A 26642-nucleotide genomic window follows, 5' to 3' on the forward strand; every position below is an offset into this window, starting at 1 on the left:
GACAAGTGGCAGAATGGATAGCAAGCTGGCTACAAAACAGAAAACGGAGAGTAGTGGTTAAAGGTAGTTACTCAAACTGGCAAAAGGTGGGAAGTGGTGTTCCACAAGGATTGGTGCTGGGACTGCTGTTATTCACCATTACATAGTATTATATTAGGTAGAGCAGAGGAGGAGGCCATTCGGCTCATCATGCCTCTACCGGCTCTTTGAAAGAGCTATCCAATTAGTCCCATTCCCCTGCTCTTTCCCCATAGCCCTGTAATGTTTTAGAATCATAGAATCATAGAAAGGTTACAGCACGGAAGGAGGCCATTCAGACCATTGAGTCCGTGCGGGCTCTATGCAAGAGCAGTCCAACTAGTCCCATTCCCCCGCCCTGCAAATTTTTTTCTTTCAAGTACTTATCCAGTTCCCTTTTGAAGGCCATGATTGAATCTGCCTCCACCGCTCCCTCGGGCAGTACATTCCTGATTCCAACCACTCGCAGTGCAAAAATGTTTTTCCTCATATCACATTTGGTTCTTTTGTCAATCACCTTAAATCTATGCCCTCTGGTTCCTGACCCTTCCGCCAATGGGAACAGTTTCTCTCTATCTACTCCGTCTAGACCCTTGTCCCTTCAAGTATTTATCCAATTCCCTTTTGAAAGTTACTGTTGAATCTGATTCCACCACCCGTTCAGGCAGTGCATTCCAGATCATTACAACTCACTGCGTTAAAAATATTTCCTCTTGTCACCTCTGGTTGTTTAATCGATCACCTTAAATCTGTGTCCTTTGGTTACCGCTGCCGCTGGAAACAGTTTCTCCTTATTTACTCTGTCAAAACCGTTCTTGATTTTGAACACTGCTATCAAATCTCCCTTTAACCTTCTCTGTTCTAAGAGGAACAACCCCAGCTTCTACAGTCTCTCCACATAACTGATATCCCTAATCCCTGGCAATGTTCTAGTCAATCTCTTCTGCACCCTCACAAGGCCATGACATCCTTCCTAAAGGGAACAACACCACCTGCACGTTCCCCTTCAAGTCACACACCATCCCGACTTGGAAATATATCACCGTTCCTTCATCGTCGCTGGGTCAAAATCCTGGAACTCCCTTCCTAACAGTACTGTGGGAGAACCTTCACCACACGGACTGCAGCGGTTCAAGAAGGCGGCTCACCACCACCTTCTCAAGGGCAATTAGGGATGGGCAATAAATGCCGGCCTCGCCAGCGACTCCCACATCCCATGAACGAATAAGAAAAAAAATCCTTCCTGAAGTGCGGTGCCCAGAATTGAACACAATACTCCAGCTGAGGCCTAGCCAGTGTTATATAAAGGCTGAGCGTAACTTCCTTGTTTTTGTACTCTATGTCTTTATTAATAAAACCCAGGATGCATTGTGCTTTTTTAGCAGCCTTCTCCACTTGTCCTGCCATCTTCAAAGATTTGTGTATGTGTAGCCCCGATCTCTCTGTTCCTGCTCTCCTTTTAAAATTGTACCATTTGGTTTATATTGCCTCTCCTCCATCTTCCTACCAAAATGCATCACTGCACACTTCTCTGCGTTAAATTTCATCTCCCATGGGTCTGCCCATTTCACCAGTCTGTCTATGTCCTCCTGAAGTCTGTTACTATCCTCCACATTGTTTATTACATTTCCGAGTTTCGTTTCATTTGCAAACTTTGAAATTGTACCATCTATACCAAGTCCAGGTCATTAATATATATCATAAAGAGCAGTGATCCTAATACTGACACCTGGGGAACACCACTTTCCCTCCAGTCTGAAAAATGACCGTTCACCCCTACTCTCTGCTTTCTATCCCTTAGCCACTTTTGTACCCACGGTGCCACTGTCACTTTAATCCCATGGGCTTTAATTTTGCTAACATGTGTATTATGTTGTTACTTTATCAAATCCCTTTTGAAAGTCCATATACACATCATCAACCCCAAAAGCCCTCCCCGTTACTTCATCAAAGAACTCAATCAAGTTAGTCAAAAACGATTTTCGTTTGACAAATCCATGCTGACTTTCATTTATTACCCCATACTTTTCCAAATGCCAATTTATTTTGTCCTGGATTATTATCTTTAAAAGTTTCCCCACCACTGACATTATGTGGACGGGCCTGTAATTGCCGGGTGTATTCCTCTCCCCTTTTTTCAACAAGGGTGTAACATTTGCAATCCTCCAGTCCCCCACAGATGCATTTAAGGGGAAGCTAGATAAACACATGAGGGAGAAGGGAATAGAAGGATATGTTGATGGGGTTGAATGAAGAAAGGTAGGAGGAGGCTCGTGTGGAGCATAAACACCAGCATGGACCTGTTGGGCCGAATGGCCTCTTTCTGTGCTCTACATTCTATGTAACTCTATGTAATAAAAACAGCATCATCATATGGCAGACGCCAATCCCATTTGTTTGAAATTAGGTGCTAAGAACATAAGAACATAAGAAATTGGAGCAGGAGTAGGCCAATCGGCCCCTCGAGCCTGCTCCGCCATTCAATAAGATCATGGCTGATCTGATCCCAACCACAAATCTAAAGAACACAAGAAGTCGGAGCAGGACCCGGCCACACAGCCCCTGGGCCCTCTCCGCCACCCACAGGGCATTGACCGATCCGAACTCAGCTTCATGTCCAATTTCCTGCCCGCTCCCCATAACCCCTAATTCCCTTTACTTCTAGGAAACTGTCTATTTCTGTTTTAAATTTATCTAATGATGTAGCTTCCACAGCTTCCTGGGGCAGCAAATTCCACAGACCTACCACCCTCTGAGTAAAGAAGTTTCTCCTCATCTCAGTTTTGAAAGAGCAGCCCCTTATTCTAAGATTATGCCCCCTACTTCTAGTTTCACCCATCTTTGGGAACATCCTTACTGCATCCACCCGATCAAGCCCCTTCACAATCTTATATGTTTCAATAAGATCGCCTCTCATTCTTCTGAACTCCAATGAGTAGAGTCCCAATCTACTCAACCTCTCCTCATATGTCCGCCCCCTCATCCCCGGGATTAACCGAGTGAACCTTCTTTGTACTGCCTCGAGAGCAAGTATGTCTTTTCTTAAGTATGGAGACCAAAACTGTATGCAGTATTCCAGGTGCGGTCTCACCAATACCTTATATAACTGCAGCAATACCTCCTTGTTTTTATATTCTATCCCCCTAGCAATAAAAGCCAACATTCCGTTGGCTTTCTTGATCACCTGCTGCACCTGCATACCAACTTTTTGATTTTCTTGCACTAGGACCCCCAGATCCCTTTGTACTGCAGTACTTTCCAGTCTCTCGCCATTAAGAAAATAACTTGCTCTCTGATTTTTCCTGCCAAAGTGCATAACCTCACATTTTCCAATATTATATTGCATCTGCCAAATCTCCGCCCACTCACCCAGCCTGTCTATATCCCCTTGCAGGTTTTTTATGTCCTCCTCACTCTCTACTTTCCCTCCCATCTTTGTATCATCTGCAAATTTTGATATGTTGCACTCGGTCCCCTCCTCCAAATCGTTAATATAGATTGTAAAGAGTTGGGGACCCAGCACCGACCCCTGTGGAACACCACTGGTTACTGGTTGCCAGTCCGAAAATGAACCATTTATCCCAACTCTCTGCTTCCTGTTCGATAACCAATCCTCCACCCATGCCAGAATATTACCCCCAATCCCGTGATTTTTTATCTTAAGTAATAATCTTTTATGTGGCACCTTGTCGAATGCCTTCTGGAAGTCTAAATACACTATGTCCACTGGTTCCCCTTTATCCACCCTATACGTTATATCCTCGAAGAACTCAAGCAAATTTGTCAGACATGACTTCCCCTTCATAAAGCCATGCTGACTTTGTCCTATTAAATTATGCTTATCTAAATGTTCCGTTACTGTCTCCTTAATAATAGACTCCAAAATTTTACCCACCACAGATGTTAAGCTAACTGGCCTATAATTTCCTGCCTTCTGCTTACTACCCTTTTTAAATAACGGTGTTACATTAGCAGTTTTCCAATCTGCCGGGACCTCTCCTGAGTCCAGGGAATTTTGGAAAACTATCACCAAAGCATCCACAATCCCTACTGCCACTTCCCTCAAGACCCTAGGATGGAAGCCATCAGGTCCAGGGGATTTATCCGCCTTGAGTCCCATTATTTTACTGAGTACCATCTCCTGAGTGATTTTAATCGTATTTAGCTCCTCCCCCCCGAGAGTCCCCTGTTTGTCCAGTTTGTCTCAAATCACAGGTGTTTAAGGAGTTGCAACTTCCTAATAGAGTTGCAACTCCTTAAACACCTGTGATTTGAGATTTTTTTGTTATTACCTCTTGTAGATTTTAACATTTTTAGGTTGTTGTTATAGGAATATCTACGGATTACTAACAAAAACAAATCACAACTCGTTTGTTGCAAATCTAGAAATGTTTCATCACAGAACAGTTACGTGTCATTTACAAAATAGTTTGACCCACATATCACAAACTCTTGTACAAGTACCTTCTTCCAAAACATCTACATGAAGAATCGATATGATGGCAATTGAAAGAACTTAGAATTGTATGAGGAACAGATAAGAGCTTTTTGTAACTACCTGTGGACGTGTCAAAACACAGTGGAATCATATGTAATGAAATGAGACCAGCCGATAGATAAAACGTATGAGGAGCTAGTCCAAATGGTCAAAGAACATCTGAGCCTTGTTATTGCAGAACAGTTGAAGTTTAACCAGAAGAGGCAAAAGGAATGACGATAATGTTTCTTAGTTTGTGGCAGAACTGAGAAAACTGTCTGAAACTTGCAAATGTGTTTCTTAACGATGTGGGTTGAAGCAATCTTCGAAGCAGAGGAAACTCATGTCTGCTAGAGCTCCTGAAATAGCTCCTGGGATGGAGACTGCTGCCAGGCATGCTAGTGAGTTACAGGCCACAGAGTCCAACAGCTCCGGAGTGAACAGAGTCACTCAACCATGTTAGAGGTATGGTAAAAATAATCATCATCCAGACCGATGGTTTTGTAGGAAGGTTAAATCTCCGAACTGCATGGAATTGGTCTATTTAGCTAAGTGTTGCCCGAAGCCAATAGGTGCTGTTAGATTGAAGGAAGGGAGAAGAAAACAAGTCCCCAAGTCATATCATAACGCTGTGAGCAATCAACAGGAGAAAAAACAAAAATCCAGTGTTCATTATGTCGATTCTGACAAGGAACTTGAGGGAAAAACCGTACCACAAGATGAGACTAGTAAAGAAGAGACGCGTTTTCTTGTATGTTCCATAACAGGAAAGGGGCAATGCAAAATGATGGTCCCCATCTAGATAGAACATATTAAATATGAATTTGAATTGGACACTGGAGCTGCGTTAACTATTATGTCATCAACAGATGCAATGATTGACGTGTCACAGTATATGTTTGCCCGATATAGAAAGACTTCATGAAGATCTGTTCTCTGACAATGGACCACCTTTCTCAGTCATACAACTTTTCTCAATTTTTGAATAAGAATGGTGCGTCACATATTACTTCTCCAACTGGACACCCAAGGTCAAATGGAGAAACTGAGAGGGTTGTACCTACATTCAGAACTTCTCTAAAGTAAGTGTTACAAGATCCTTGCACAAGACATCAGAAATTCACTCTATTCCTTTGGCTTTGTCTTACGACACCTCATACCATTACCAGAATAAAACCTGATGAGTTTTTTTTTATTCGCTCATGGGATGTGGGCGTCGCTGGCAAGGCTAGCATTTATTGCCCATTCCTAATTGCCCTTGAGAAGGTGGTGGTCAGCCCTTCTTGAACTGCTGCAGTCCATTTGGTGAAGGTTCTCCCAGAGTGCTGTTAGGTAGGGAGTTCCAGGATTTTGACCCAGCGATGGTGTGTGACTTGGAGGGCAACGTGCAGGTGGTGTTGTTCACATGTGCCTGCTGCCCTTGTCCTTCTAGGTGGTAGAGGTCGCGGGTTTGGGAGGTGATGTCGAAGAAGCCTTGGCGAGTTGCTGCAGTGCATCCTGTGGATTGTACACACTGCAGCCACAGTGCGCTGGTGGTGAAGGGAGTGAATGTTTATGGTGGTGAATGGGGTGCCGATCAAGAGGGGTGCTTTGTCCTGGATGGTGTCGAGCCTCTTGAGTGTTGTTGGAGCTGCACTCATCCAGGCAAGTGGAGAGTATTCCATCACACTCCTGACGTGTGCCTTGTAGATGGTGGAAAGGCTCTGGGGAGTCAGGAGGTGAGTCACTCGCCACAGAATACCCAGCCTCTGACCTGCTCTTGTAGCCACAGTATTTATGTGGCTGGTCCAGTTAAGTTTCTGGTCAATGGTAACCCCCAGGATGTTGATGGAAGGATATTCACTGGAAGGAAGTTAATTTTGGTACTTTTAAACCTGACTTGAAAACATCAGTGTCGAGAAGGAAACTTTTTAATGCTGAATTGCCAACTGCGAAGAAATGTCGCCTGGGAGAAAGAGTATTATGCCTTGATTTCCATGGGAATGTGAAAAAATGCAGTGTTGGTGTTATTGATCAGAATATTGGAGCTGTTAGGTTTTTAGTTTCAGTGGATGGTTTGCTGTGGAAGTGTCATGAGGTTAAATTCTGAGACTGTGTTGATCTACTGCCTTTGATGTACTAAATGATAATGTTGTATGTGACCTACCCCAAGTAACTGTTACAGTTCCTCAGAAAGCTTCAGATATTTCACCTATTCCCATGTGTAACAAATTCACCACCTCCCAGGACGTTGTTCCTGTTCCTGATTCTGGTGTGAACTCTCCAGCACGTTTTCTGAAGAAAGTTGTGAACCCTGACAGTGTTAAAACTGAAGCTGAGAAGTTACCATCTCTGCTGCTAATATTGGTAAGGAATCTTACAACACCAGACTATAGTCCAACAGTTTTATTTGAAAATCACAAGCTTTCGGAGCTTACCTCCTTCGTCAGGTGAGTCACTCACCTGACGAAGGAGGTAAGCTCCGAAAGCTTGTGATTTTCAAATAAAACTGTTGGACTATAACCTGGTGTTGTAAGATTCCTTACATTTGTCCACCCCAGTCCATCACCGGCATCTCCACATCATGGCTAATATTGGTCCCAGCTCACCCACTGTCAATCCTACTCCTCAAAGGTCAAGGAAACCTCCAAATTGTTTGGGCTTGTAGATAGTTATGAGTGTCACGGTTTTCATTATGATTCTAGTGTTGGCATTACCCATCTTTCTTGCATATTACCGGGAGAGTTCTATGTTTTTTTTTATCAAGTTATTGTAAGATGTGGTTGCTGTCTTTCTTTACCTGATGTTTTTGGGCTGTTAACCAGGCTCATTTTTGAGATGATTATTTTCACTTTGTAATTCTGAGGGAGGCAGTAATATGTAAGGTACTTGCATATTGTTAACTTAACACTACATGGCCTTCTGGTGGGAGAAAGCATATTGTAGCAATTCTAATTCAATGTATTCTCTGGTATTGCATTGTTATTCTTTTGGCGGCATGTTCTAGAGGGTCTGGAAATTTAAACAGCGAGTTATTAACTTCCTCTTTTCCTTTAAGAAATTTCTTAAAATCCATCTCTGACCAAGCTTTTGGTCTCTTTCTTTGGCTCACAAGTCATTTATCTCTGATTACGCCTCTGTGAAGCCCCTGGGGATGTTTTACTACATTAAAGGCAGTATATAAATGCAAGTTGTTGTTGAGATGCAATCTATTCAACATGATATTTATACCAGCACTAGGTTGTTAGTGTGTATCATAGCCTTGACATTGGATTATAAAAGGGTATTAATATTTTTTAATGTCATCTCTGTATGTTTATTGAGAAATAACCTGCAATTGATTACAGGACTGTTCTATGTCTTTTAACTAAGTTACTCTCAAAAGAAGGAATTAAATAGTGATCGCGTGTCAAAAAAGGGAAATACATTTTATCCTGCCATAGATCTGAAAATAATCAAACTAAGTGGCCTGGCTTCAGTTCAAAGGTACTTTAGGTTGTAAACCACCCAATCCACTTGAAATCAAAGCTGACTTGCTGCCACCTCTACAGATAAAGACATCCATTATACTTCAAATCCAAAAGTATTTACTGCTTATGGCAAAAGAGATCATCAAGGCACATGACTTCAACCTTTCACATTGATACTAGTGCTGCATTTACACTGACAAGGCCATCGACCAACCAAAGAATTACATCGGCTCCCTGGTGCAATTAAATTGGACTCGGGCAGGAAATGAGGGAAGTATTTTCTGCCATCTGCATCATTGCAGCGCTGGATGCCAGCTGATCCCAAGTGTTCAGCGTTGCTATGGCAGGGGGACATCTACAATTAATATGTCCCCAGAGTCAATGCAATCAATCATTCAGCAAGTGATTGCATGTACTTAGATGCCAAGTCCCAAAATATTGTTTTTTTTTTGATTTACACAGGCTACTGGGAACGCAACATTGCAGGAAGCCTTGGAGCCAATCTCCACCCCCAATACAGGCCCACTTACTGGTGAGGCCAAGGAGCTAGTCAACGACGCCAAGGCTGGAACATTAGCCAGTGTCAGGGATGTTTCTTTATGACAAGCAGGCGCCCTGCCTTGCTGAAGTTGTGCCCCAATTCTGCAAAAGCAGGTTATCTAGACCCAGGCCTTTCTGTTTCACTTCCTTGCCCACCATTCACACTCATCGCCATCTGGCTAAAGGTAGCCCCTCCCCTCACCTACAGATTACAGTCAGTCAATTTGTCCCTAGCCATATATTCACAAACATGTCACTGACTGGAACGTACTGTTAGAAATGCAATGATTAATCAATCTGTTCATTAACAGCCCGTGCTAATAGATCTGCTGATGGAATAAGCAAAACTCATGAATCACTACACACCTTCAATGGATCTCTTATAAACTACTATAATTTGCTTGGCAAATACACAAGAATCTTTGTGCAGTGAGAAGTGGAACAATTATTCAACTAAAACAGCCAACAGCTGTTTGCATATTTCATTTCTTCTTACTGACAGAGAGAGAAAAAACTGAAGGTGGGAATTTTTTTACATTTTCCTGTTCAACAGAAGATAGCTGATGCCATATTTACATATTAGAAACCACAAGAAACATAGTCACAGAAATCAAATAATTTTTCATTAATTATTCCTTAGAAATAGTTTGTCTGTATGAAGTCTCCATTTATCACATTCCCAGGTACCTGCTGTTTGTGTTGACAGTACTATAGTTTAAATAGTTGCAAGGATGTGTTTATGGAATGAATGCCAACTTAAAATAATGAACACAAGGTCTTTTCTGACTATTGACAGTAGCGAGATTTGCTTAAGAATATTCTTGACAGGTTAAAAATATTGATGGGAATAATGCTACTGCTTTGTCAGATTTTCCATGTTGGATAAACAACACAAGATATGCCTCTGCCTTAATCTTAATTTATAAATAAATTGTTTTTCACTTGTCAGTTACGGGTTTATTTCATTAATTTGAAGCAAACTCGTCTCTGGTGTCTCTGTTTGTGGACTCATTTTAAAGTAGAACAATTAGTGCAAAGCTATGACAGCAATTTCAATTTATTCTTTTGGGTAAGCAAGCTACAGTGTTGATATGGCTGGTTATATTAGTTTATAGTGCTGGTTAAGCTGGTCAATAGTGACCTCAGGAGATTGGTGGTGAGGGACGTTCAGCGATGGTGGTGCCGGTGAAAGCCAGGGCGAGGTGCTTGGAACTTTTCTTGGTGAAGATGGTCATTGCCTGGCACTTGTCAACTCACATCCCATGTTCCTGTCCTCTTGGAAGTCTGGTGGATCTTCACAGCCTGCTACACTGAGAAGAAAGAGGCATACCACCGTCTTTTTTTTCTCTATACCAGCTTCTGAAGGCAGTTGCGAAGGTCCACTCTTCAAATTATTTTTCTTGCTCCTCACTTAAATTGACTTACTAACGTGACATCACATTTGTCCAGCAGCAGCATGGCACTCGAGGTATTAGCATTGCTATTGTGTGTTCAGCCATTTCATGGACAATGGGACCAGATGTTTCTTTTCTCTTCGTGTAGAATTCACTCCAAGATAAGGTAACTGCCGCCAGAACAAGCATAAGCATCTGTCATCACTCCTGAGTACACAGGTGCCAGATCAGATATATTCAGGATGGGCGATAAATGCTGGCCTTGCCAGCGACACCCACATCCCATGAACGAGTAGAAAAAAGTATTCATAGAATCATACAGCACAGAAGAAGGCCATTCGGCCCATTGTGCCTGTGCCGGCTCTTTGAAAGAGCTATCCAATTAGTCCCACTCCCAATAGCCCTGCAATTTTTTTCCTTTTCAAATATATATCCAATTCCCTTTTGAAAATTAGTATTGAATCTGTATCCACCATCCTTTCAGGCAGTGCATTCCAGATCATAACAACTCCATCTTGTGGGAATCAGATAGGAAGGGTCAGGGGGGAGTTCCCGGAGAAACAAATGAGGAGGTGCAAAAGGAGGTGGTTGCAGAGGAGCAAGATCAATCTGAATAGAAGACCAAGCTCAGACGTTAATCTGTTGCAGGGCCCGCAGGCTATTAGCTTACAGGGACTCAATGGAGGTTATTAATGAGGAGCAGTGCTTCAATAATGAGGAGAAGTGCTTCATGCAATGCTTTGACAATATTCCTCTATGGCATGTTGGAATTCTGCAGAAGTGTTGCTGAAATATCTGTGCAGTAAATGCAACATAAAGAAAGAAGTACGAACTTGCATTTATACAGCGCCTTTCACATCCTCAGGATGTCCCAAAGCACTTTACAGCCCGATTAAGTACCTTTGAAGTGCAGTCACTGTTGAAATGCAGGGAGCGTGGCAGCCAATTTGCACACAGCAAGATCCCATAAACAGCAATGAGATAATGACCAGATAGCCTGTTTTATTAATATTGGTTGAGGGATAAATATAGGCTGGGACACCAGGGAGAACTCCCCTGCTTTTCTTCAGAATAATGCAATGGGATCTTTTATGTCCACTTGGGAGGGCAGACGGGGCCTCAGTTTAACCTCTCATCTGAAAGACAACACCTTTGACAATACAGCACTCCCTCAGTACTGCACTGAAGTGTAATCCTAGAGTATTTGCTCAAGACAACTAGGCATGCGTCTGAATGCAGCCTTGCCAGCACCGCTCACATCCCGAGAACAAATACATTTTAAAAAAATTTAATGCCATAACCAAGGTAAACAAAAACAAAAACATTCAATTGCTTACCCATAATCTTGCCCAAAATCAGAGATTTAATGGCATTGAACTCCAGATCCGTAACAGAGGGGAGACTGAATTTCACGGTAGCAAACTGGTCAATCTGTAAATAAAGGGTAGAAATACTAAATGTCACATCGTATTCCTGTGGCACGCTCTCCGTTGATCCTGCATTATTTAGCATTGATCAACATATGTATTAAGACAGTAATTTTAGGAGTGATTCTTCAATGTCGCTAATACTGGTTTTTCATTTTAAAGCAAGACTTCAATTCATCCATCTCTCTGGGTTTTTAAAACTTTCGATGAAAAGACAAAAGCACAACGTCGCTGTAAATCTGAATACCATATCATCTATGGCAGTTGGAATGGCATTGCAAAATATTACATTTAAAGAGCTGAGCCATGCAGGTCTGGGAGCCCCCTGGTTTGTACTGATTTCCGACAGGGTGCTATTTTTGCCTCTGAGTCAGAAGGTTGTGGGTTCAAGTCCCACTCCAGGGAGTTTTCGGATGGCCGAGCGGGTGCATTCGTGGTGGGGGGGGGCTTCTAAAATTGGGGATTCCCGGAGCGGGTCCGGAGCCCGGTTCCAACCCGCCCACTTCCGGGTTCCCCAATGACTCGAATCGGTGCGCGCACAACCCCGCATGCGGGACTCCCACCGGCAATCAAAGCCGGCACGATCCCACTTAAGATCATTATCTGGGTATTTGAGGTCGTTTACAGACCTCATTAATTGGAGATTTTAGGAGGATTCGGATTTTGGACTACCCAGAACGTGTTTCCCATGCTGGGAGAAACACTCCCTGTTTAAACAGACGTGTTGCATCCAGCAGCCAGTGGCAGCTGCAAAGGTCCATTTAACAGGTGCGGGGTAAACCCTCATTCATTGCAGCAGGGCACTCTGTCACCTCAGACAAAGTTTTGCTTGCCAAATTACACTCCAAATTATGAAATCATATCCTAAACTCTGCTGTCCAAACACATTTACCTACTTTGTGGACACCCTCACACTCACACTGTCAGGATGGTGGGGGGGCTCCATTAGAGGACGAGCAACATCACCAGCCTCGCCAGGCATGCCGTCCACCTCCGCCACGTGGAGCTACACTACACAATGTGCGCAACAGGCACCTGCACAAAGTAGTTGTGCAACTACATACACCCACTGTAGGGTGACCCAATTGGTGGCATCAAGGGTGTTCATGGAGAACCTCATGAAAGGGCATTATTGGACAAGCCAGTCAAGAATGGCCAAGACGTGGCAGTAGTGGTGACAATATAATATGTAATGTGAGTTGATCAGAAATCAAATATAAGTAAAAACCATGACAAATCCTCAAACACCATTGTGCATCCCCTTCATGCTCACGACACGTTTGCCTTACGCTTCCTACTACACATACATGATGCATGCCCTGTGGCTGCAGCACAGATAGTGGCAGGTGGGGTGAGGCTGATTGTGAGAGAGATGCATGAGAGGGTGAATATGAGACAGAGCCATGAGATTGTATGAGGATTGGGTTGAGTGGTAGTGGCGGGATGAGTACTGGCGAGGTGAGTAAGTGCAGGTAAGATGAGGATAAGCTTTGAGTGGATGTGAGGAGTGATGTGATAGAGTAGTGTTGGCAGTGCAGAAGGAGGTGTGGGGTGGGGGCGATGATGTGGCAGACGGAGTGTAGGGGAATGAGTAAGTGTACTCACTTCGGCTGACCTACTTAGGTCATTGAAGCGCCTCCTGCACTGTATGCAGGTGCATGATATGTTGGTGGTGCAGGTGACCTCCTCTGCCACCTCGAGCAAGGCCTTCGTGGTGACAGAGGCAGGCCACTTCCTCCCGTCTGCCGGGGAGAAGATCTCTGTCCTCCCCCTCCTCCTCACCCCATCCAGTAGGACCTGGAGTGAGGCATCATCAAACCTGGGAGCAGCCTTCCCCCTGGGCTGCTCCATGCTGTAATTTTGGCTCCTTTCTGCAACATCAGTCAGTGGAGGACTGCCCCTTTAAATAGGGCTCCTCCAGCTGACAGCCTATGATGCGGGTGCGCAGTCCACCCACTGCACAGCTTTCCAGCGCGAAACCCGGAAGCCAAGGTAAGTGGCTTCAATTTACTTACGATCGTGTGGGGAACCCACCGATTTTACTGGGCGGGTTACCCACGCGTCCAGTCGACCCCCCCGCTGGCAACCCGCCTCCCTCCTAATATCGGGCCCCAGAGACTTGAGCCCATAATCCAAGCTGACACTCCAGCGCAGTATTGAGGGAGAGCAGCACAGTTGGAGATGCTGCCTTTCAGATGAGACATTAAACTGAGACCCCATCTGCCCTCTGAGGTGAACATAAAAGATCCCATGCAACCATATACCCCTGCAAAAAGTCAGTGCCTTGAGATTAAGGAAAGAGGGGTTAAAGGAGGGAAAAATTATGGACCACCTCTTGATGCTTCAATACATTATTGACGGAATCTCCCGAAGGTTGTAAGTATACAGGAAAATCAAGAAGAAATAATCTCCATTTTTTCTTCTAGGTACCAGAGAGAAAAAGATTATTTATATCTTATATACAAATAGTCTCAGGCAGAGACAGAAACATGTGCCTTTGGCAATCATTAAGCTACTTGTCTATGAGAGGACTGTTTGCCTGCAGCACTGGTAACCATTTGGTTTCATTTCCTTTGTGCACTAATTTTAAAACAGCACTTAAAATGTTTGCATAAATTACTTTAAGAAGGTTAATATCTGCATTAAAGCACCACAGACAGTAATTTATGCCAACGCTTTAATCAAGAAGAAAGTTGGATGGTCAAGCAATGATTATCTGTTGAAGTCACAGCACTGACATTTTATAGCAGGCCACTGTACCTGCTAATCCTTATGGATTATTAAAATATTTTTTTTACCAATTTTTTTTTCAGGTGGTGGATTCGTAATAGATTAATTTCACCATGAACTTTCCTCAAAACTCCCTGAAAATCCCTATAATTTCCCTGCTCAAAGATAATTCTCATGCATAACCTATGCAGCGGGAAACTGACGGGGTTTTACACCCTGCCCGATATCAGGCGGGGTATGAAGCAGATGGCCGATCGAATGTCGTCTGTTTCCTGTCGGTTAGGTTAAAATGACCCTACTAACTTTTGCTTCGTCTCTCATCTTTATGGTCTGTCCACGCCATGCCTGTCTTGAAGGATGGCCAGACAAAATGTTTCTGGTCTCCACTGTTCATTATGTAACCCAGAAGTGGCCAAGAATAACTTGCCGTTTGGTAAGAAAGAAGAAAGAAAGACTTGCATTTATATAGCACCTTTCACGACCTCAGGATGTCCCAAAGCGCTTTACAGCCAATTAAGTACTTTTTGAAGTGTTGTCACTGTTGTAATGTAAGAAACATGCCTGCATGTGCCCGTATGCAGCAAGATCTGGACAACATCCAGGCTTGGGCTGATAAGTGGCAAGTAACATTCGCACCAGATAAGTGCCAGGCAATGACCATCTCCAACAAGAGAGAGTCTAACCACCTCCCCTTGACATTCAACGGCATTACCATCGCCAAATCCCCCACCATCAACATCCTGGGGGTCACCATTGACCAGAAACTTAACTGGACCAGCCATATAAATACTGTGGCTACAAGAGCAGGTCAGAGGCTGGGTATTCTGCGGCGAGTGACTCACCTCCTGACTCCCCAAAGCCTTTCCACCATCTACAAGGCACAAGTCAGGAGTGTGATGGAATACTCTCCACTTGCCTGGATGAGTGCAGCTCCAACAACACTCAAGAAGCTCGACACCATCCAGGACAAAGCAGCCCGCTTGATTGGCACCCCATCCACCACCCTAAACATTCACTCCCTTCACCATCGGCGCACTGTGGCTGCAGTGTGTACCATCCATAGGATGCACTGTAGCAACTCGTTAAGGCTTCTTCGACAGCACCTCCCAAACCCGCGACCTCTACCACCTAGAAGGACAAGAGCACCAGGCACATGGGAACAACACCACCTGCACGTTCCCCGCCAAGTCACACACCATCCCGACCTGGAAATATATCACCGTTCCTTCATCGTCGCTGGGTCAAAATCCTGGAACTCCCTTCCTAACAGCACTGTGGGAGAACCTTCACCACACAGACTGCAGCGGTTCAAGAAGGCGGCTCACCACCACCTTCTCAAGGGCACTTAGGGATGGGCAATAAATGCTGGCCTCACCAGCGACGTCCACATCCCATGAACGAATAAAAAAAAGCACAGCAGCCAATTTGCACACAGCTAGCTCCCAGAAACAGCAATGTGATAATGACCAGATAATCTGTTTTTTAGTAATGTTGGTTGAGAGATAAATATTGGCCAGTATACCAGGGAGAGCTCCCGTGCTCTTCTTCGAAACAGTGCCATAGGATCTTTTATATCCACCTGAGAGGGCAGACAGGGCCTCGGTCTAACGTCTCATCTGAAAGACTGTACTTCCGACAGTACAGCACTCCGTCAGAACTGCACTGGAGTGTCAGCCTAGATTTTGTGCTCAAGTCTCTGGAGTGGGAACTTGAACCCAGGACTTTGAGCTGGTATCCATTACATTTCTAACACCTGTTCTATTAGGGTAGTGGTATAAAATTGCAACTGGGGAAAAACTTTATCTTACACTTGTGATGAGAGAAAATTCTATCAAGTGGGTAACGTTTCTGCCCAATGCAACCAGTAAAAATAGGTCCTAAGAATATTTAATTTTATTTCTTTCCAAACAAATTATTGTGCAGTATTTACTAGCCATGTACACAGTGTTATTCTTTTCTTTAAAGATATACAGCAGGCTGCCCATCAAATATGAATTGAATCAAGATTATTGTTCAATAAAACAAGTCTGACAAGACCATAAAATATTTAGCCCCTTCTGTCACCACAAAGAAAAAAATCAAATTTTGAAGGCATACATTGCGTAAATTATGTCTACAGCATCTATTCCAAATAGGTCTGTCTTGCCTAAGTTCATGCATTCAAACCAGCTGTCTAATGGCATGTGAGCACTTTGTAGCTGTATTCCTCTAAAAAGGATAGTGGGGTTGACTATCTCTGTTGGAGTGTGAAGAGGCACACATCTGGTCTTCAGTGATCTCCTGATGGTGTTCATTGGAGTCTCTGATGTTATGCCAATGATATTCAGCTCTACCCCTCCCACATCTCCCTCGATCCCTGCACTGCCTCCATGCTGTCAGATTGCTTGTCTGACATCCTATCTCAGATAAGCCTTAATTTCCTTCCGTCAACCATTGGGAAGACCTAAATTATCGTCTCTGGCCAAAACTCCATACCCTCGCCACCAACTCCACCCCGTTACCTGGTCACTGCCTCAGGCTGAAGCAGACGATTCAGAACCTTAGCATCCTGCTTGACAATGAGCTTCCAATCCCAATATTCTCTCCATCATCAAGACCAACTCTGTAGTTTTTTTTATTCATTCATGGGATGTGGGCATCGCTGGCAAGGCCAGCATTTATTGCCCATCCTTAATTGCCCTTGAGAAGGTGGTGGTGAGCCGCCTTCTTGAACCGCTGAAGTCCTTGTGGTGAAGGTTCTCCCACAGTGCTGTTAGGTAGGGAGTTCCAGGATTTTGACCCAGCGACGATGAAAGAATGCCAATATATTTCAAAGCCAGGATGGTGTTTGACTTGGAGGGGAACGTGCAGGTGATGGAGTTTCCATGTGCCTGCTGCCCTTGTCCTTCTAAGTGGTAGAGGTCGCGAGTTTGGGAGGTGCTGTCGAAGAAGCCTTGGTAAACTGCTGCAGTGCATCTTGTAGATGGCATGCACTGCGGTGACGGTGCGCCAGTGGTGGAGGAGTGAATGTTTAGGGTGGTGGATGGGGTACTAATCAAGCGGGCTGCTTTGTCCTGGATGGTGTCGAGCTTCTTGAGTGTTGTTGGAGCTGCACTCATCCAGGCAAATGGAGAGTATTCCATCACACTCCTGATTTGCGCCTTGTAGCTGGTGGAAAGGCTTTGGGGAGTCAGGAGGTGAGTCATTTGCCGCAGAATACCCAGCATCTGACCTGCTCTTGTAGCCACAGTATTTATGTGGCTGGTCCAGTTAAGTTTCTGGTCAATGGTGACCCCCAGGATGTTGATGGTGGGGGATTCGCTGATGGTAATGTCAAGGGAAGGTGGTTAGACTCTCTCTTGTTGGAGATGGTCATTTCCTGGCACTTATCTGGCGCGAATGTTACTTGCCACTTATCAGGCTGGTGTTCTGCGGTCCACTATCCAGGACAAAACAGCCCACTTGATTGGCACCCCATCCACCACCTTAACATTCAGCCCAAGCCTGTATGTTGTCCAGGTCTTGCTGCATGTGGGCAAGGATTGCTTCATTATCTGAGGGGTTGCGAATGGAACTGAACACTGTGCAATCATCAGCAAACATCCCCACTTCTGACCTAATGATGGAGGGAAGGTCATTGATGAAGCATCTGAAGAAGGTTGGGCCGAGAACACTGCCCTGAGGAACTCCTGCAGTGATGTCCTGGGGCTGAGATGATTGGTCTCCAACAACCACTACCATCTTCCTTTGTGCTAGGTATGACTCCAGCCACTGGAGAGTTTTCCCCCTGATTCCCATTGACTTCAATTTAATAGGGCTCCTCGATGCCACATTCTACCCTCCTCTACTCCTACATCAGCCCAACTCCCACTAAAATCCTCATACATGCCTTTGTCACCTCCAGACTCGATCACTCCAAAGGTCTCCTGACCAGCACTCCATTCTACTTCCTCCATAAACATCAGCTCATCCAAAATTCAGATGCCCATATCCTATCCTACATGCTCACCCTTCACTCCTGTCCTCGCTGACCTACATTGGCTCCCAGTCCCCCACCACTTCACATGTAAAATTATTATTCTAATGCTTAAATCCATCCATTGTCACCCCCTTTCCTATCTCTGTAACCTCCTCCAGTCCTACAATCCCATGAACTCTTTACTTTTCTGACACTGGCATCTTGTGCATCTCCCCCTCTCTCTGCCCCAACACTCTCACTGTGCCTGGGTTCCAGTCCCTGGAATTCCCTCCTTAAATCCTTCTGTCTCTTTTATGACCCTCCTTAAAACCCAACTCTTTTCCAAGCTTTTGTTCACTCTCCTAATCAGATTATACCTATCAGGAATGATTGAGCAGGCTGGGGCTCTTTTCTCTAGAAAAGAGAAGACTGAGAGGTGACCTGATAGAGGTCTAAGATTATGAAAGTGTTTGAAAGGGTAGATGTGAAGAAGATGTTTCCACTTGGCGGGGGGGGGGGGGGGGGGCGCAGATCTAGGGGGCTATAACTATAAGATAGTCACTAATAAATCCAATAAATAATTCAGGAGAAACTTCTTTATCCAGAAAGTGGTTAGAATGTGGGACGCGCTATCACAAGGAGTAGTTGAGGCAACTAGCATAGATGCATTTAAGGGAAAGCTGGATAAACACAAGTGGGAGGAAGGAATAGAAGGATATGCTGGTAGGGTTAGATGAAGTAGGCAGGGAGGAGGCTTGTGTGGAGCATAAACACCAGCATGAACCTGTTGGGCCAAATGGCCTGTTTCTGTGCTGTACACTCTATGTAATTCTATGTAATCACTTCTTCTTTGGCTCGGCATCTCTCCTCTTCAAGCCTCTATGAAATTATTTTGGCATGTTTATCTATGTTAAAGACACTATATAAAATCACAGGTAAAGGGGAGATTGAGAGGAGATGGGATTACGGTTTTTAGGATTCAAAAGAGACTGATAATATAGACCATGACAAGCTGTTTCACCTTGTCCAGAACAGCAGAACCAAAGGACACGACCTGCACTTGAAGGAGGGGGGTAATTTCAAAACTAATCAGCAGAAACATTGGTCTCAACATTAACCCCCCACGATGGGCAGGAGAGGGTCGAGGGGAGTTAAAAATTTTAAAACGGGGAACATGTCCCCAACGCATCGTGTGTCGTCCAAGTGTCCTACCGTGGAGAGGCGGGACACTTTATTAACATATTTAAATCAGGCTCCCACAGTGCATTTGGGAGCCTAATTTAAATTTAACAGTTGCCGCACGGGTTTTCCAGAGCTTGGGAAACCTGGCAGTGGAAGGGAGGCGGAGCTGCGGGCTCCACAAGGTAAGTGCTTTTTATAGCATTCCTTGTGGGCCAATAGGAGCAGGAGTGCTCTGCCCGGCCCTTTAAGGAAGCCTTCGGCCTCCTCTCTTACGATCGCGGTCTCTTGCTCCCCCAGGCGCGATCGCAGACCTCCCCTCCCTTCAGCCCCGGTCTCTCGTTTCCCCCCCCCCACTCCTGCGATGGCTGACTTACCCCCACCCCCCCTCCAAGCCCGATCTCTCGCTCCCTCCCCCCTCTTGATTGCCAGGCATCATCCCCAAGAGTACTCGGCTGTGGCCTCCTGCAGCTGGTTTTTCCAATCGGCAGCCGGCCAGCCTGTCAATTTGGAGTTGCAGTCACATGGAGTTTAAGGATCCTGCTTCCACTTTTATTGGAAGGGAGGTGGGTTTACATATACATTGATGCTATTGCCTTTTGGGTGAATCCCTTTTGTTATACACTAAACAGGGAGATGATTTCTACCCTGTAGAAGCTTAACTTGGCAGCAGAGAACCTCCCGTTCAAGAATAATATCCAGATAGATTTATCCTTTGGCGCTTTTTAATCTGTCCTTTTTTTGATGCTAAACATTCAACCCCATTGTAACTTTTTTTCCCCGTTCACTGTTATTTAAACCGGGCAGGAAACGGAAGAAAAAAATTATAACGAGGTCCTGCCGTTAAATTCATTAGGACCTCAACGTCCCCAGCCTTGCCAAGTTTTTCCCACGCTACCGTGTCCCCCGCCCACCACCCCAGGCCCATCCCACCTCCGCATAAATATCAGGGCTATTATTTCAGCAAATCAATGAAACAGACTCTCCAGGGAGATGGTGGAAGCATATAGTATTGATGTATTCAAATGCAAATTAGATTGATTTCTTTCAGAAATTATATTTTGGGAAACAGTATGAGAAATGACATATGGTAAGTGTAGCATGCTTGGGAGGAACAGGTGACTTTGGAAAGCTCTCCACCACTGAAGGTTTTCCTCGTGTCATGTCTGGGTCTGTCATACACTAATTGATAGAGATTGATTGCCATAATTAGTCAACAACTCCATTATCATTGTATCATGCGACCACCAGAATGGCAGAAGGCAAACTAGATGGACTTTGGTCTTATTTATCTAGTAATTCCTATGTTTCAAGCAGGTGCTGTGTGTCTGGAGCACTGTAATTGGGAAAGCCCATAATTTTACTTAAGAACTGAGGTCATAATAAGCTTAGCGCACAGGAGTTGCACCGGCTCTGAGCAACAGAGGCACTTTGGGACATTACGGTGCGCACCAAATGAACGGGACACGAAGCTGGTGTCAGTCGACAACATCCCATAATTCCTGCTGCACAAGTGGCGCCAAGCACTGCATGATCGGTTCAACGTATTTAGAACCATAGAACCATAGAAAAGATACAGCACAGAAGGGGGCCATTCGGCCCATCGTGTCCGCACCGGCTCGAAGAACAACCAGGTGCCCATTCTAATCCCACCTTCCAGCACCTGGTCCGTAGCCCTGCAGCTTACAGCACTTTAGGTGCAGGTCCAGGTACTTTTTAAAAGAGTTGAGGGTCCCTGCCTCAACCACCAATTCAGGCAGCGAATTCCATACACCCACCATCCTCTGGATAAAAAAGTTTTTCCTCATATCCCCTCTAATCCTTCTGTCAATCAGCTTAAATCTATGTCCTCTAGTTCTCCACTAGGGGAAACAGGTACTTCCTGTCTACTCTATCTGGGCCCCTCATAATTTTGTACATCTCAATCAAGTCTCCCCTCAGCCTCCTCTGCTCTAAGGAAAACAATCCCAGCCTATCCAATCTTTCCAATCTTTCCTCTTGATGCAATTTTCAACCCCTGGCAACATTCTCGTACATCTTCTCTGCACTCTCTCCAGAGCAATTATGTCCTTCCTGTAATGTGACGATCAGAACTGCGCACAATACTTCAGCTGTGGCCTTACCAGTGTTTTATACGGTTCCATCATTACATCCCTGCTTTTGTATTCTATACCTCGGCTAATAACGGAGAGCATTCCGTATGCCTTCTTCACAACCTTATCTACCTGTACTGCCACCTTCACGGACCTGTGCACATGCACTCCAAAGTCTCTCACTTCCTCTACCCCTCTCAATATATTCCCGTTTACTGCACATTCCCTTTTACTATTTGCCCTCCTTAAGTGCATTACCTCACACTTCTCCGGGTTGAACTCCATTTGCCACTTTTCCGCCCACTCCACCAACCCATTGATATCTTCTTGGAGTCTACAGCTATCCTCTTCACTATCAACTACACGGCCAATTTTTGTGTCGTCTGCAAATTTGTCAATCATGCCCCCTACATTCAAATCCACATCATTAATATATGCCACAAACAGCAAGGGACCCAAAACTGAGCCCTGTGGCACACCACTGGAAACGGATTTCTATTCGCAAAGACATCCATCGAGTTTTACCCTTTGTTTCCTGTTACTGAGCCAATTTTGGATCCAATAGGCCACATTTCCCTGTATCCCATGGGCTTTTACCTTTCTGACCAGTCTGCCATGTGGGACCTTATCAAATGCCTTACTAAAATCCATGTAGACAACATCCACTGCACTCCCCTCATTAATCCTCCTTGTCACTTCCTCAAAGAATTCAATCAGATTTGTAAGGCATGCCCTTCCCTGAACAAATCCATGCTGACTATCCCTGATTAAACCATGCCTTTCCAAGTGACAGTTTATCCTATCTCTCAGTATTGATTCTAATAGTTTGCCCACCACCAAGGTAAGACTGACCGGCCTATAATTGTTCGGCCGTTCACTTATACCCGTTTTAAACAATGGTACTACGTTTGCAGTCTTCCAGTCCTCTGGTACCTCCCCTGTATCTAGTGAGGATTGGAAAATGATCCTCAGAGCATCCGCTGTTTCCTCCCTGGCTTCCTTCAATAGCCTAGGAAACAATCCATCCGGCCCTGGGTGACTTATCAACTTTCAAGGATTCCAGTCCCTCTCGTATTTCCTCTCTCGTTATGTTTACCTTATCCAATATTTCACACCTCTCCTCTTTAACTACTACGTCCAGATCATCCCTTTCCTTTGTTAATACGGAGACAAAATATTCATTTAAAACCCTACCCACATCCTCTGCTTCTACACACAAGTTACCCTTATCCATGATAGGTCCCACCTTTTTCTTAGCTATCCTCTTGTTCTTATGTACTGATAAAACATCTTTGGGTTTTCTTTAATCTTACTAGATAATATTTTTTCATGCCCTCTCTTTGCTTTCCTTATTTCCTTTTTTACGTTGTCCCTGTACTTTCTATACCCCTCTAAGCTTTCTGTAGTATTTAGTTTTCTGTGACAGTCATAAGCTTTCTTTTTCTGCTTTATCTTACCCCATATACTTCTCGACAACCGGGGGGCTCTAAATTTGGCAGTGCCACTCTTTTTCGTTGAGGGGACGTGTCTGCATTGTACCCGTAGAATTTCACTTTTTAGTTCCTCCCACTGGCTTGCCAGTGATTTCTCCTCAAGTAGTTGTGTCCAGTCCACTTCTGCCACTTCTGTACAGTTCTGTAAAATTTGCCTTCCCCCATTTTGAAACGTTTACTCCTGATTTAACTCTGTCCTTTTCCATAATAATGCTAAAACTAACTGAATTGTGGTCACTATCCCCAATATGGTCACCCACTGTCACTTCACCCATTTGCCCATCTTCATTTCCCAGGACTAAATCTAGAATTGCATCCCTTCTTTTTGGGCTTGTCACATACTGGCTAAAAAATTTCTCCTGGACACCAATCAAGAATTTTGCACCCTCTGTGCCCCTCACACTGTTTGAATCCCAGTTACTGTTAGGGTAGTTAAAGTCCCCTACTATTACTGCCCTCTTATTTTTGCACTCAGAAATTTGCCTACATATTTGTTCTTTTATCTCCCTTTCGCTATTCGGGGGGTCTATAGTACACTCCTAGTCGTGTGACTGCCCCTTTTTTATTTCTTAGCTCAACCCATATGGCCTCGATTGATGATCCATTCAGCATATCATCCCTTCTCACAACTGTAATTGATTCTTTAACCAATAATGCTACCCCCCTCCTTTTTTATCACCCAGTCTATCCTGCCTGAAAACTCTATATCCAGGGATATTGAGCTGCCAATTATTCCCCTCTTTAAGCCAGGTTTCCATTATAGCAATGATATCATGCTGCCATGTGTCTATCTGTGCCCTTAGCTCATCTGCTTTATTTGTAATACTCTGCATTGAAGTATATACCCTTTAATCCTGTCAAATTCCTGTGCTGAACACTATTTAACCTTTGCTTCTTTTTCCTTTCTGAGTCGCTAACTACGTCACTAACTTTTCTACTTCCCATTTCCTGGTCTGAATTTGTCCTATAATGTCCTTGTTTCCCTTTACATCTGCAAACCCACTATCAATGGTCGGATCTGGAACCAGATAACTTTACAATTTCACATAATAAAACCATAAAATGCTGGAGATACTCAGCAAGTCAAGCAGCATCTATAGAGAAAGAAACAGTTCACGTCTCAGGTCGACGACCCTTTGTCAAAACCGGAAAAAGTTGAAGATTGAAGATTTACAATTTCACGTCTGATTGCCTGTAAACTGCTTTCCTAGTCCATATCCTCAGCCAATTGGGAGACAGAGCAGTAAAGTTGCACTGGACATTTGGTGGCGACGGTGACCGTGAGACACCCTGCACGATAGTCACATCCATTAACTTCAAAGGAATTGAATATCGGGTAAGGTGTATAACAGACGGCCGGTTTGATAGCACCCGTTTCTCACTTCTGCACAAGGCGAATTTTAATCCCCTGTTATTTAAATTTTTTTAATCTGGTGTGGCTGGTAGAGGAGGAGATATTTGTGCAGGTAGGAGGATCCACTAAAATCAGTCGTTTCTTTGAGGGGTTAAGAAAGACTAAGAAAGAATAAAACACGGTGAAACAATTCTTTCTGCATCATCTGATTCATAAACTGTCACTAAATGAAATGAAGCTTACTTCTTCAGCCCTGCTTCCATCTTAAAACCTGAATTGGTTATTTTTAACTCATCTGATTGGATGTTGGTGCTTCTGGAGTACCTCAGTGATGTATAGAGTTATATGACATTTGATGCCGCTCATACATGCCTATGTGGATGCTAATTTGTGCTTTTTGACTATTGCTAATTCTGAATTCTGAAGGGACTGGAACATCGCTGTGTGTTCAGTCACTGTAACAAGCCCCATCAAAGCGAATGCCCCAGTTTTCACGCTATCACTTGAACATGGTGCAGGTATCAGATAACTAGCCACTCTAGGGATTGAGGCGGCTGAGATTTCGACAGGGGGGCGGTGCAGGCAAAATTTAGGTTCTTATAGACATGAATGCTGCAACTGTGGGAAATTGTACATCGCAGATGACTGCAGGTAGTTTCATTAGCCCAAAACACCCTCAGGGTATGGCAAGTCAAGTCAGTGAATAGCAGGTTCTCAGAATCGGTACCTGCACCAATTAAACTGGAGCCACTGTTCTCATTACTTAAACATTACCCTGACAAAGCTACAGGGAAACTTTTAGCTAACGGCTTCCTGTAAGGCTTTCAGATCCATTTCAAAAGATCTGGAACCTCTGTAGCAGTCAGAAATGTGGCATCAGCTCACAGAACTGCCAAACTAAAATTCAGGACAAGGTAGTTGAAGGATATAGAACAGGCAGGACTCTTTTTCCAAACTGTGGAAACTTATCTGTAGGAATACTCTCAGTGACAGTGTCGGAAGCCCTTTTGGCATATAGAACATTTCTCTTTATATACAAGGCAATTCCATTAGAAGGCAGCTTTAGTGTAATGTAGGTTTCAAAATCAGACTGACTGCCTATCTCTGTGGAGTTTAGAAGAATGAGAGGCGATCTTATTGAAACATATAGGATTCTGAGAGGTCTTGACAGGGTAGATGCCGAGAGGCTTTTTCCCCCTGGTTGGAGAGATTAGAACTAGGGAGCATAGTCTCAGGATAAGGGGTCGGACATTTACGGCTGGGAAGAGGAGGAATTTCTTCACTCAAAGGGTGGTAAATCTTTGGAATTCTCTACTCCAAAGGGCTGTGGATGCTCAATCGTTGAGTATATTCAAGACTGAGATCGATAGATTTTTGGACTCTAAGGGAATCAAGGGATATGGGGATCGGGAGAGAAAGTGGAGCTGAGGTCGAAGATCAGCCATGATCTTAGTGAATGGTGGAGCAGGCTCGAGGGGCCGTATGGCCTACTCCTGCTCCTATTTCTTATGTTCTTATAAAGAGGGCACACTATCTACTATTTTTATCCATAGATAAATAATCTCTCTATTGAAGAATTCATTGTAGTGATCCTTAACAATTGTTTATCCAAAACTTCAGCATGTATGGGAGGTCTGATGTTGCTGGTATATAAGTTTCAATTCAGCATATGTTATTCTAATGTACAAATTAGTCCGAAGTTCACCTGGTATGCTGACCTGAATTCCCACCCACTGCTCATGCGAATACCATCTAAAAATTGGGCAGTAAGAATAGGTAAATCCAAGCTCTAGTATCAGCATCAAACAGTCCCAGGTAAGCTGCAACACGAACATTTGCAGAGTGAACATCCCTCTGCTCTGCTCCCGATTTCTTTAACCCCATTATTGGTGGCCGTGCCCTCTGCTGCCTAGACCCTAAGCTTTGGAATTCCCTCCCTAAATCTTTCTGCCTCTCCTTCTCTCACTCCTCTTTTAAGACACTCCTTAAAACCTACATCTTTGACCAAGCATTTGGACACTTGTCCTAATATCTCCTGATATGGCTTGGTGTCAAATTTTGTCTGATAACGCTCCTGTGAAGCACCTTGGGACGTGGCATAAGAACATAATAAAGAGGAGCAGGAATAGGCCATACGGCCCCTCAAGCCTGTTCCGCCATTCAATCAGATTATGGCTGATCTTCAACCTCAACTCCAATTTCCTGCCCGATCCTCATATCCATTGATTCCTCTAAGGTCCAAAAATTTATCTATCTCAGCCTTGAATATACTCAACGACACAGCACCCACAGCCCTCTGGGGTAGAGAATTCCAAAGATTCACAACCCTCTGAGTGAAGAAATGCCTCCTCATCTCAGTCTTAAATGGTCGACTCCTTATTCTGCGACTATGCCCTCTAGTTCTAGACTTTCCAGCCAGGGGAAACAACCTCTCAGCCTCTACCCTTGAAAGCCCCCTCAGAATCTTCTATGTTTCAATGAGATCACCTCTCATTCTTCTAAACTCCAGAGAGTATAGACCCATTCTACTCAACCTCTCCTCATAGGACAA

General features: G+C 44.3%; 1 protein-coding gene across 1 annotated transcript in view; it reads right to left on the reverse strand.

Moving 5' to 3' along the window:
- Positions 1 to 26642, reverse strand: part of LOC137323447 (contactin-associated protein-like 5) — a 590554-nt gene that overhangs the window by 68414 nt on the left and 495498 nt on the right. The window contains exon 21 of the mRNA XM_067986921.1: positions 11216 to 11309. Within this exon, the coding sequence (XP_067843022.1) occupies positions 11216 to 11309 (94 nt within the window). The remainder of the gene's footprint in view (positions 1 to 11215; positions 11310 to 26642) is intronic.

The sequence above is a fragment of the Heptranchias perlo genome, chromosome 7 (genome assembly GCF_035084215.1).
Source record: "Heptranchias perlo isolate sHepPer1 chromosome 7, sHepPer1.hap1, whole genome shotgun sequence".
NCBI classification, from domain to species: domain Eukaryota; kingdom Metazoa; phylum Chordata; class Chondrichthyes; order Hexanchiformes; family Hexanchidae; genus Heptranchias; species Heptranchias perlo.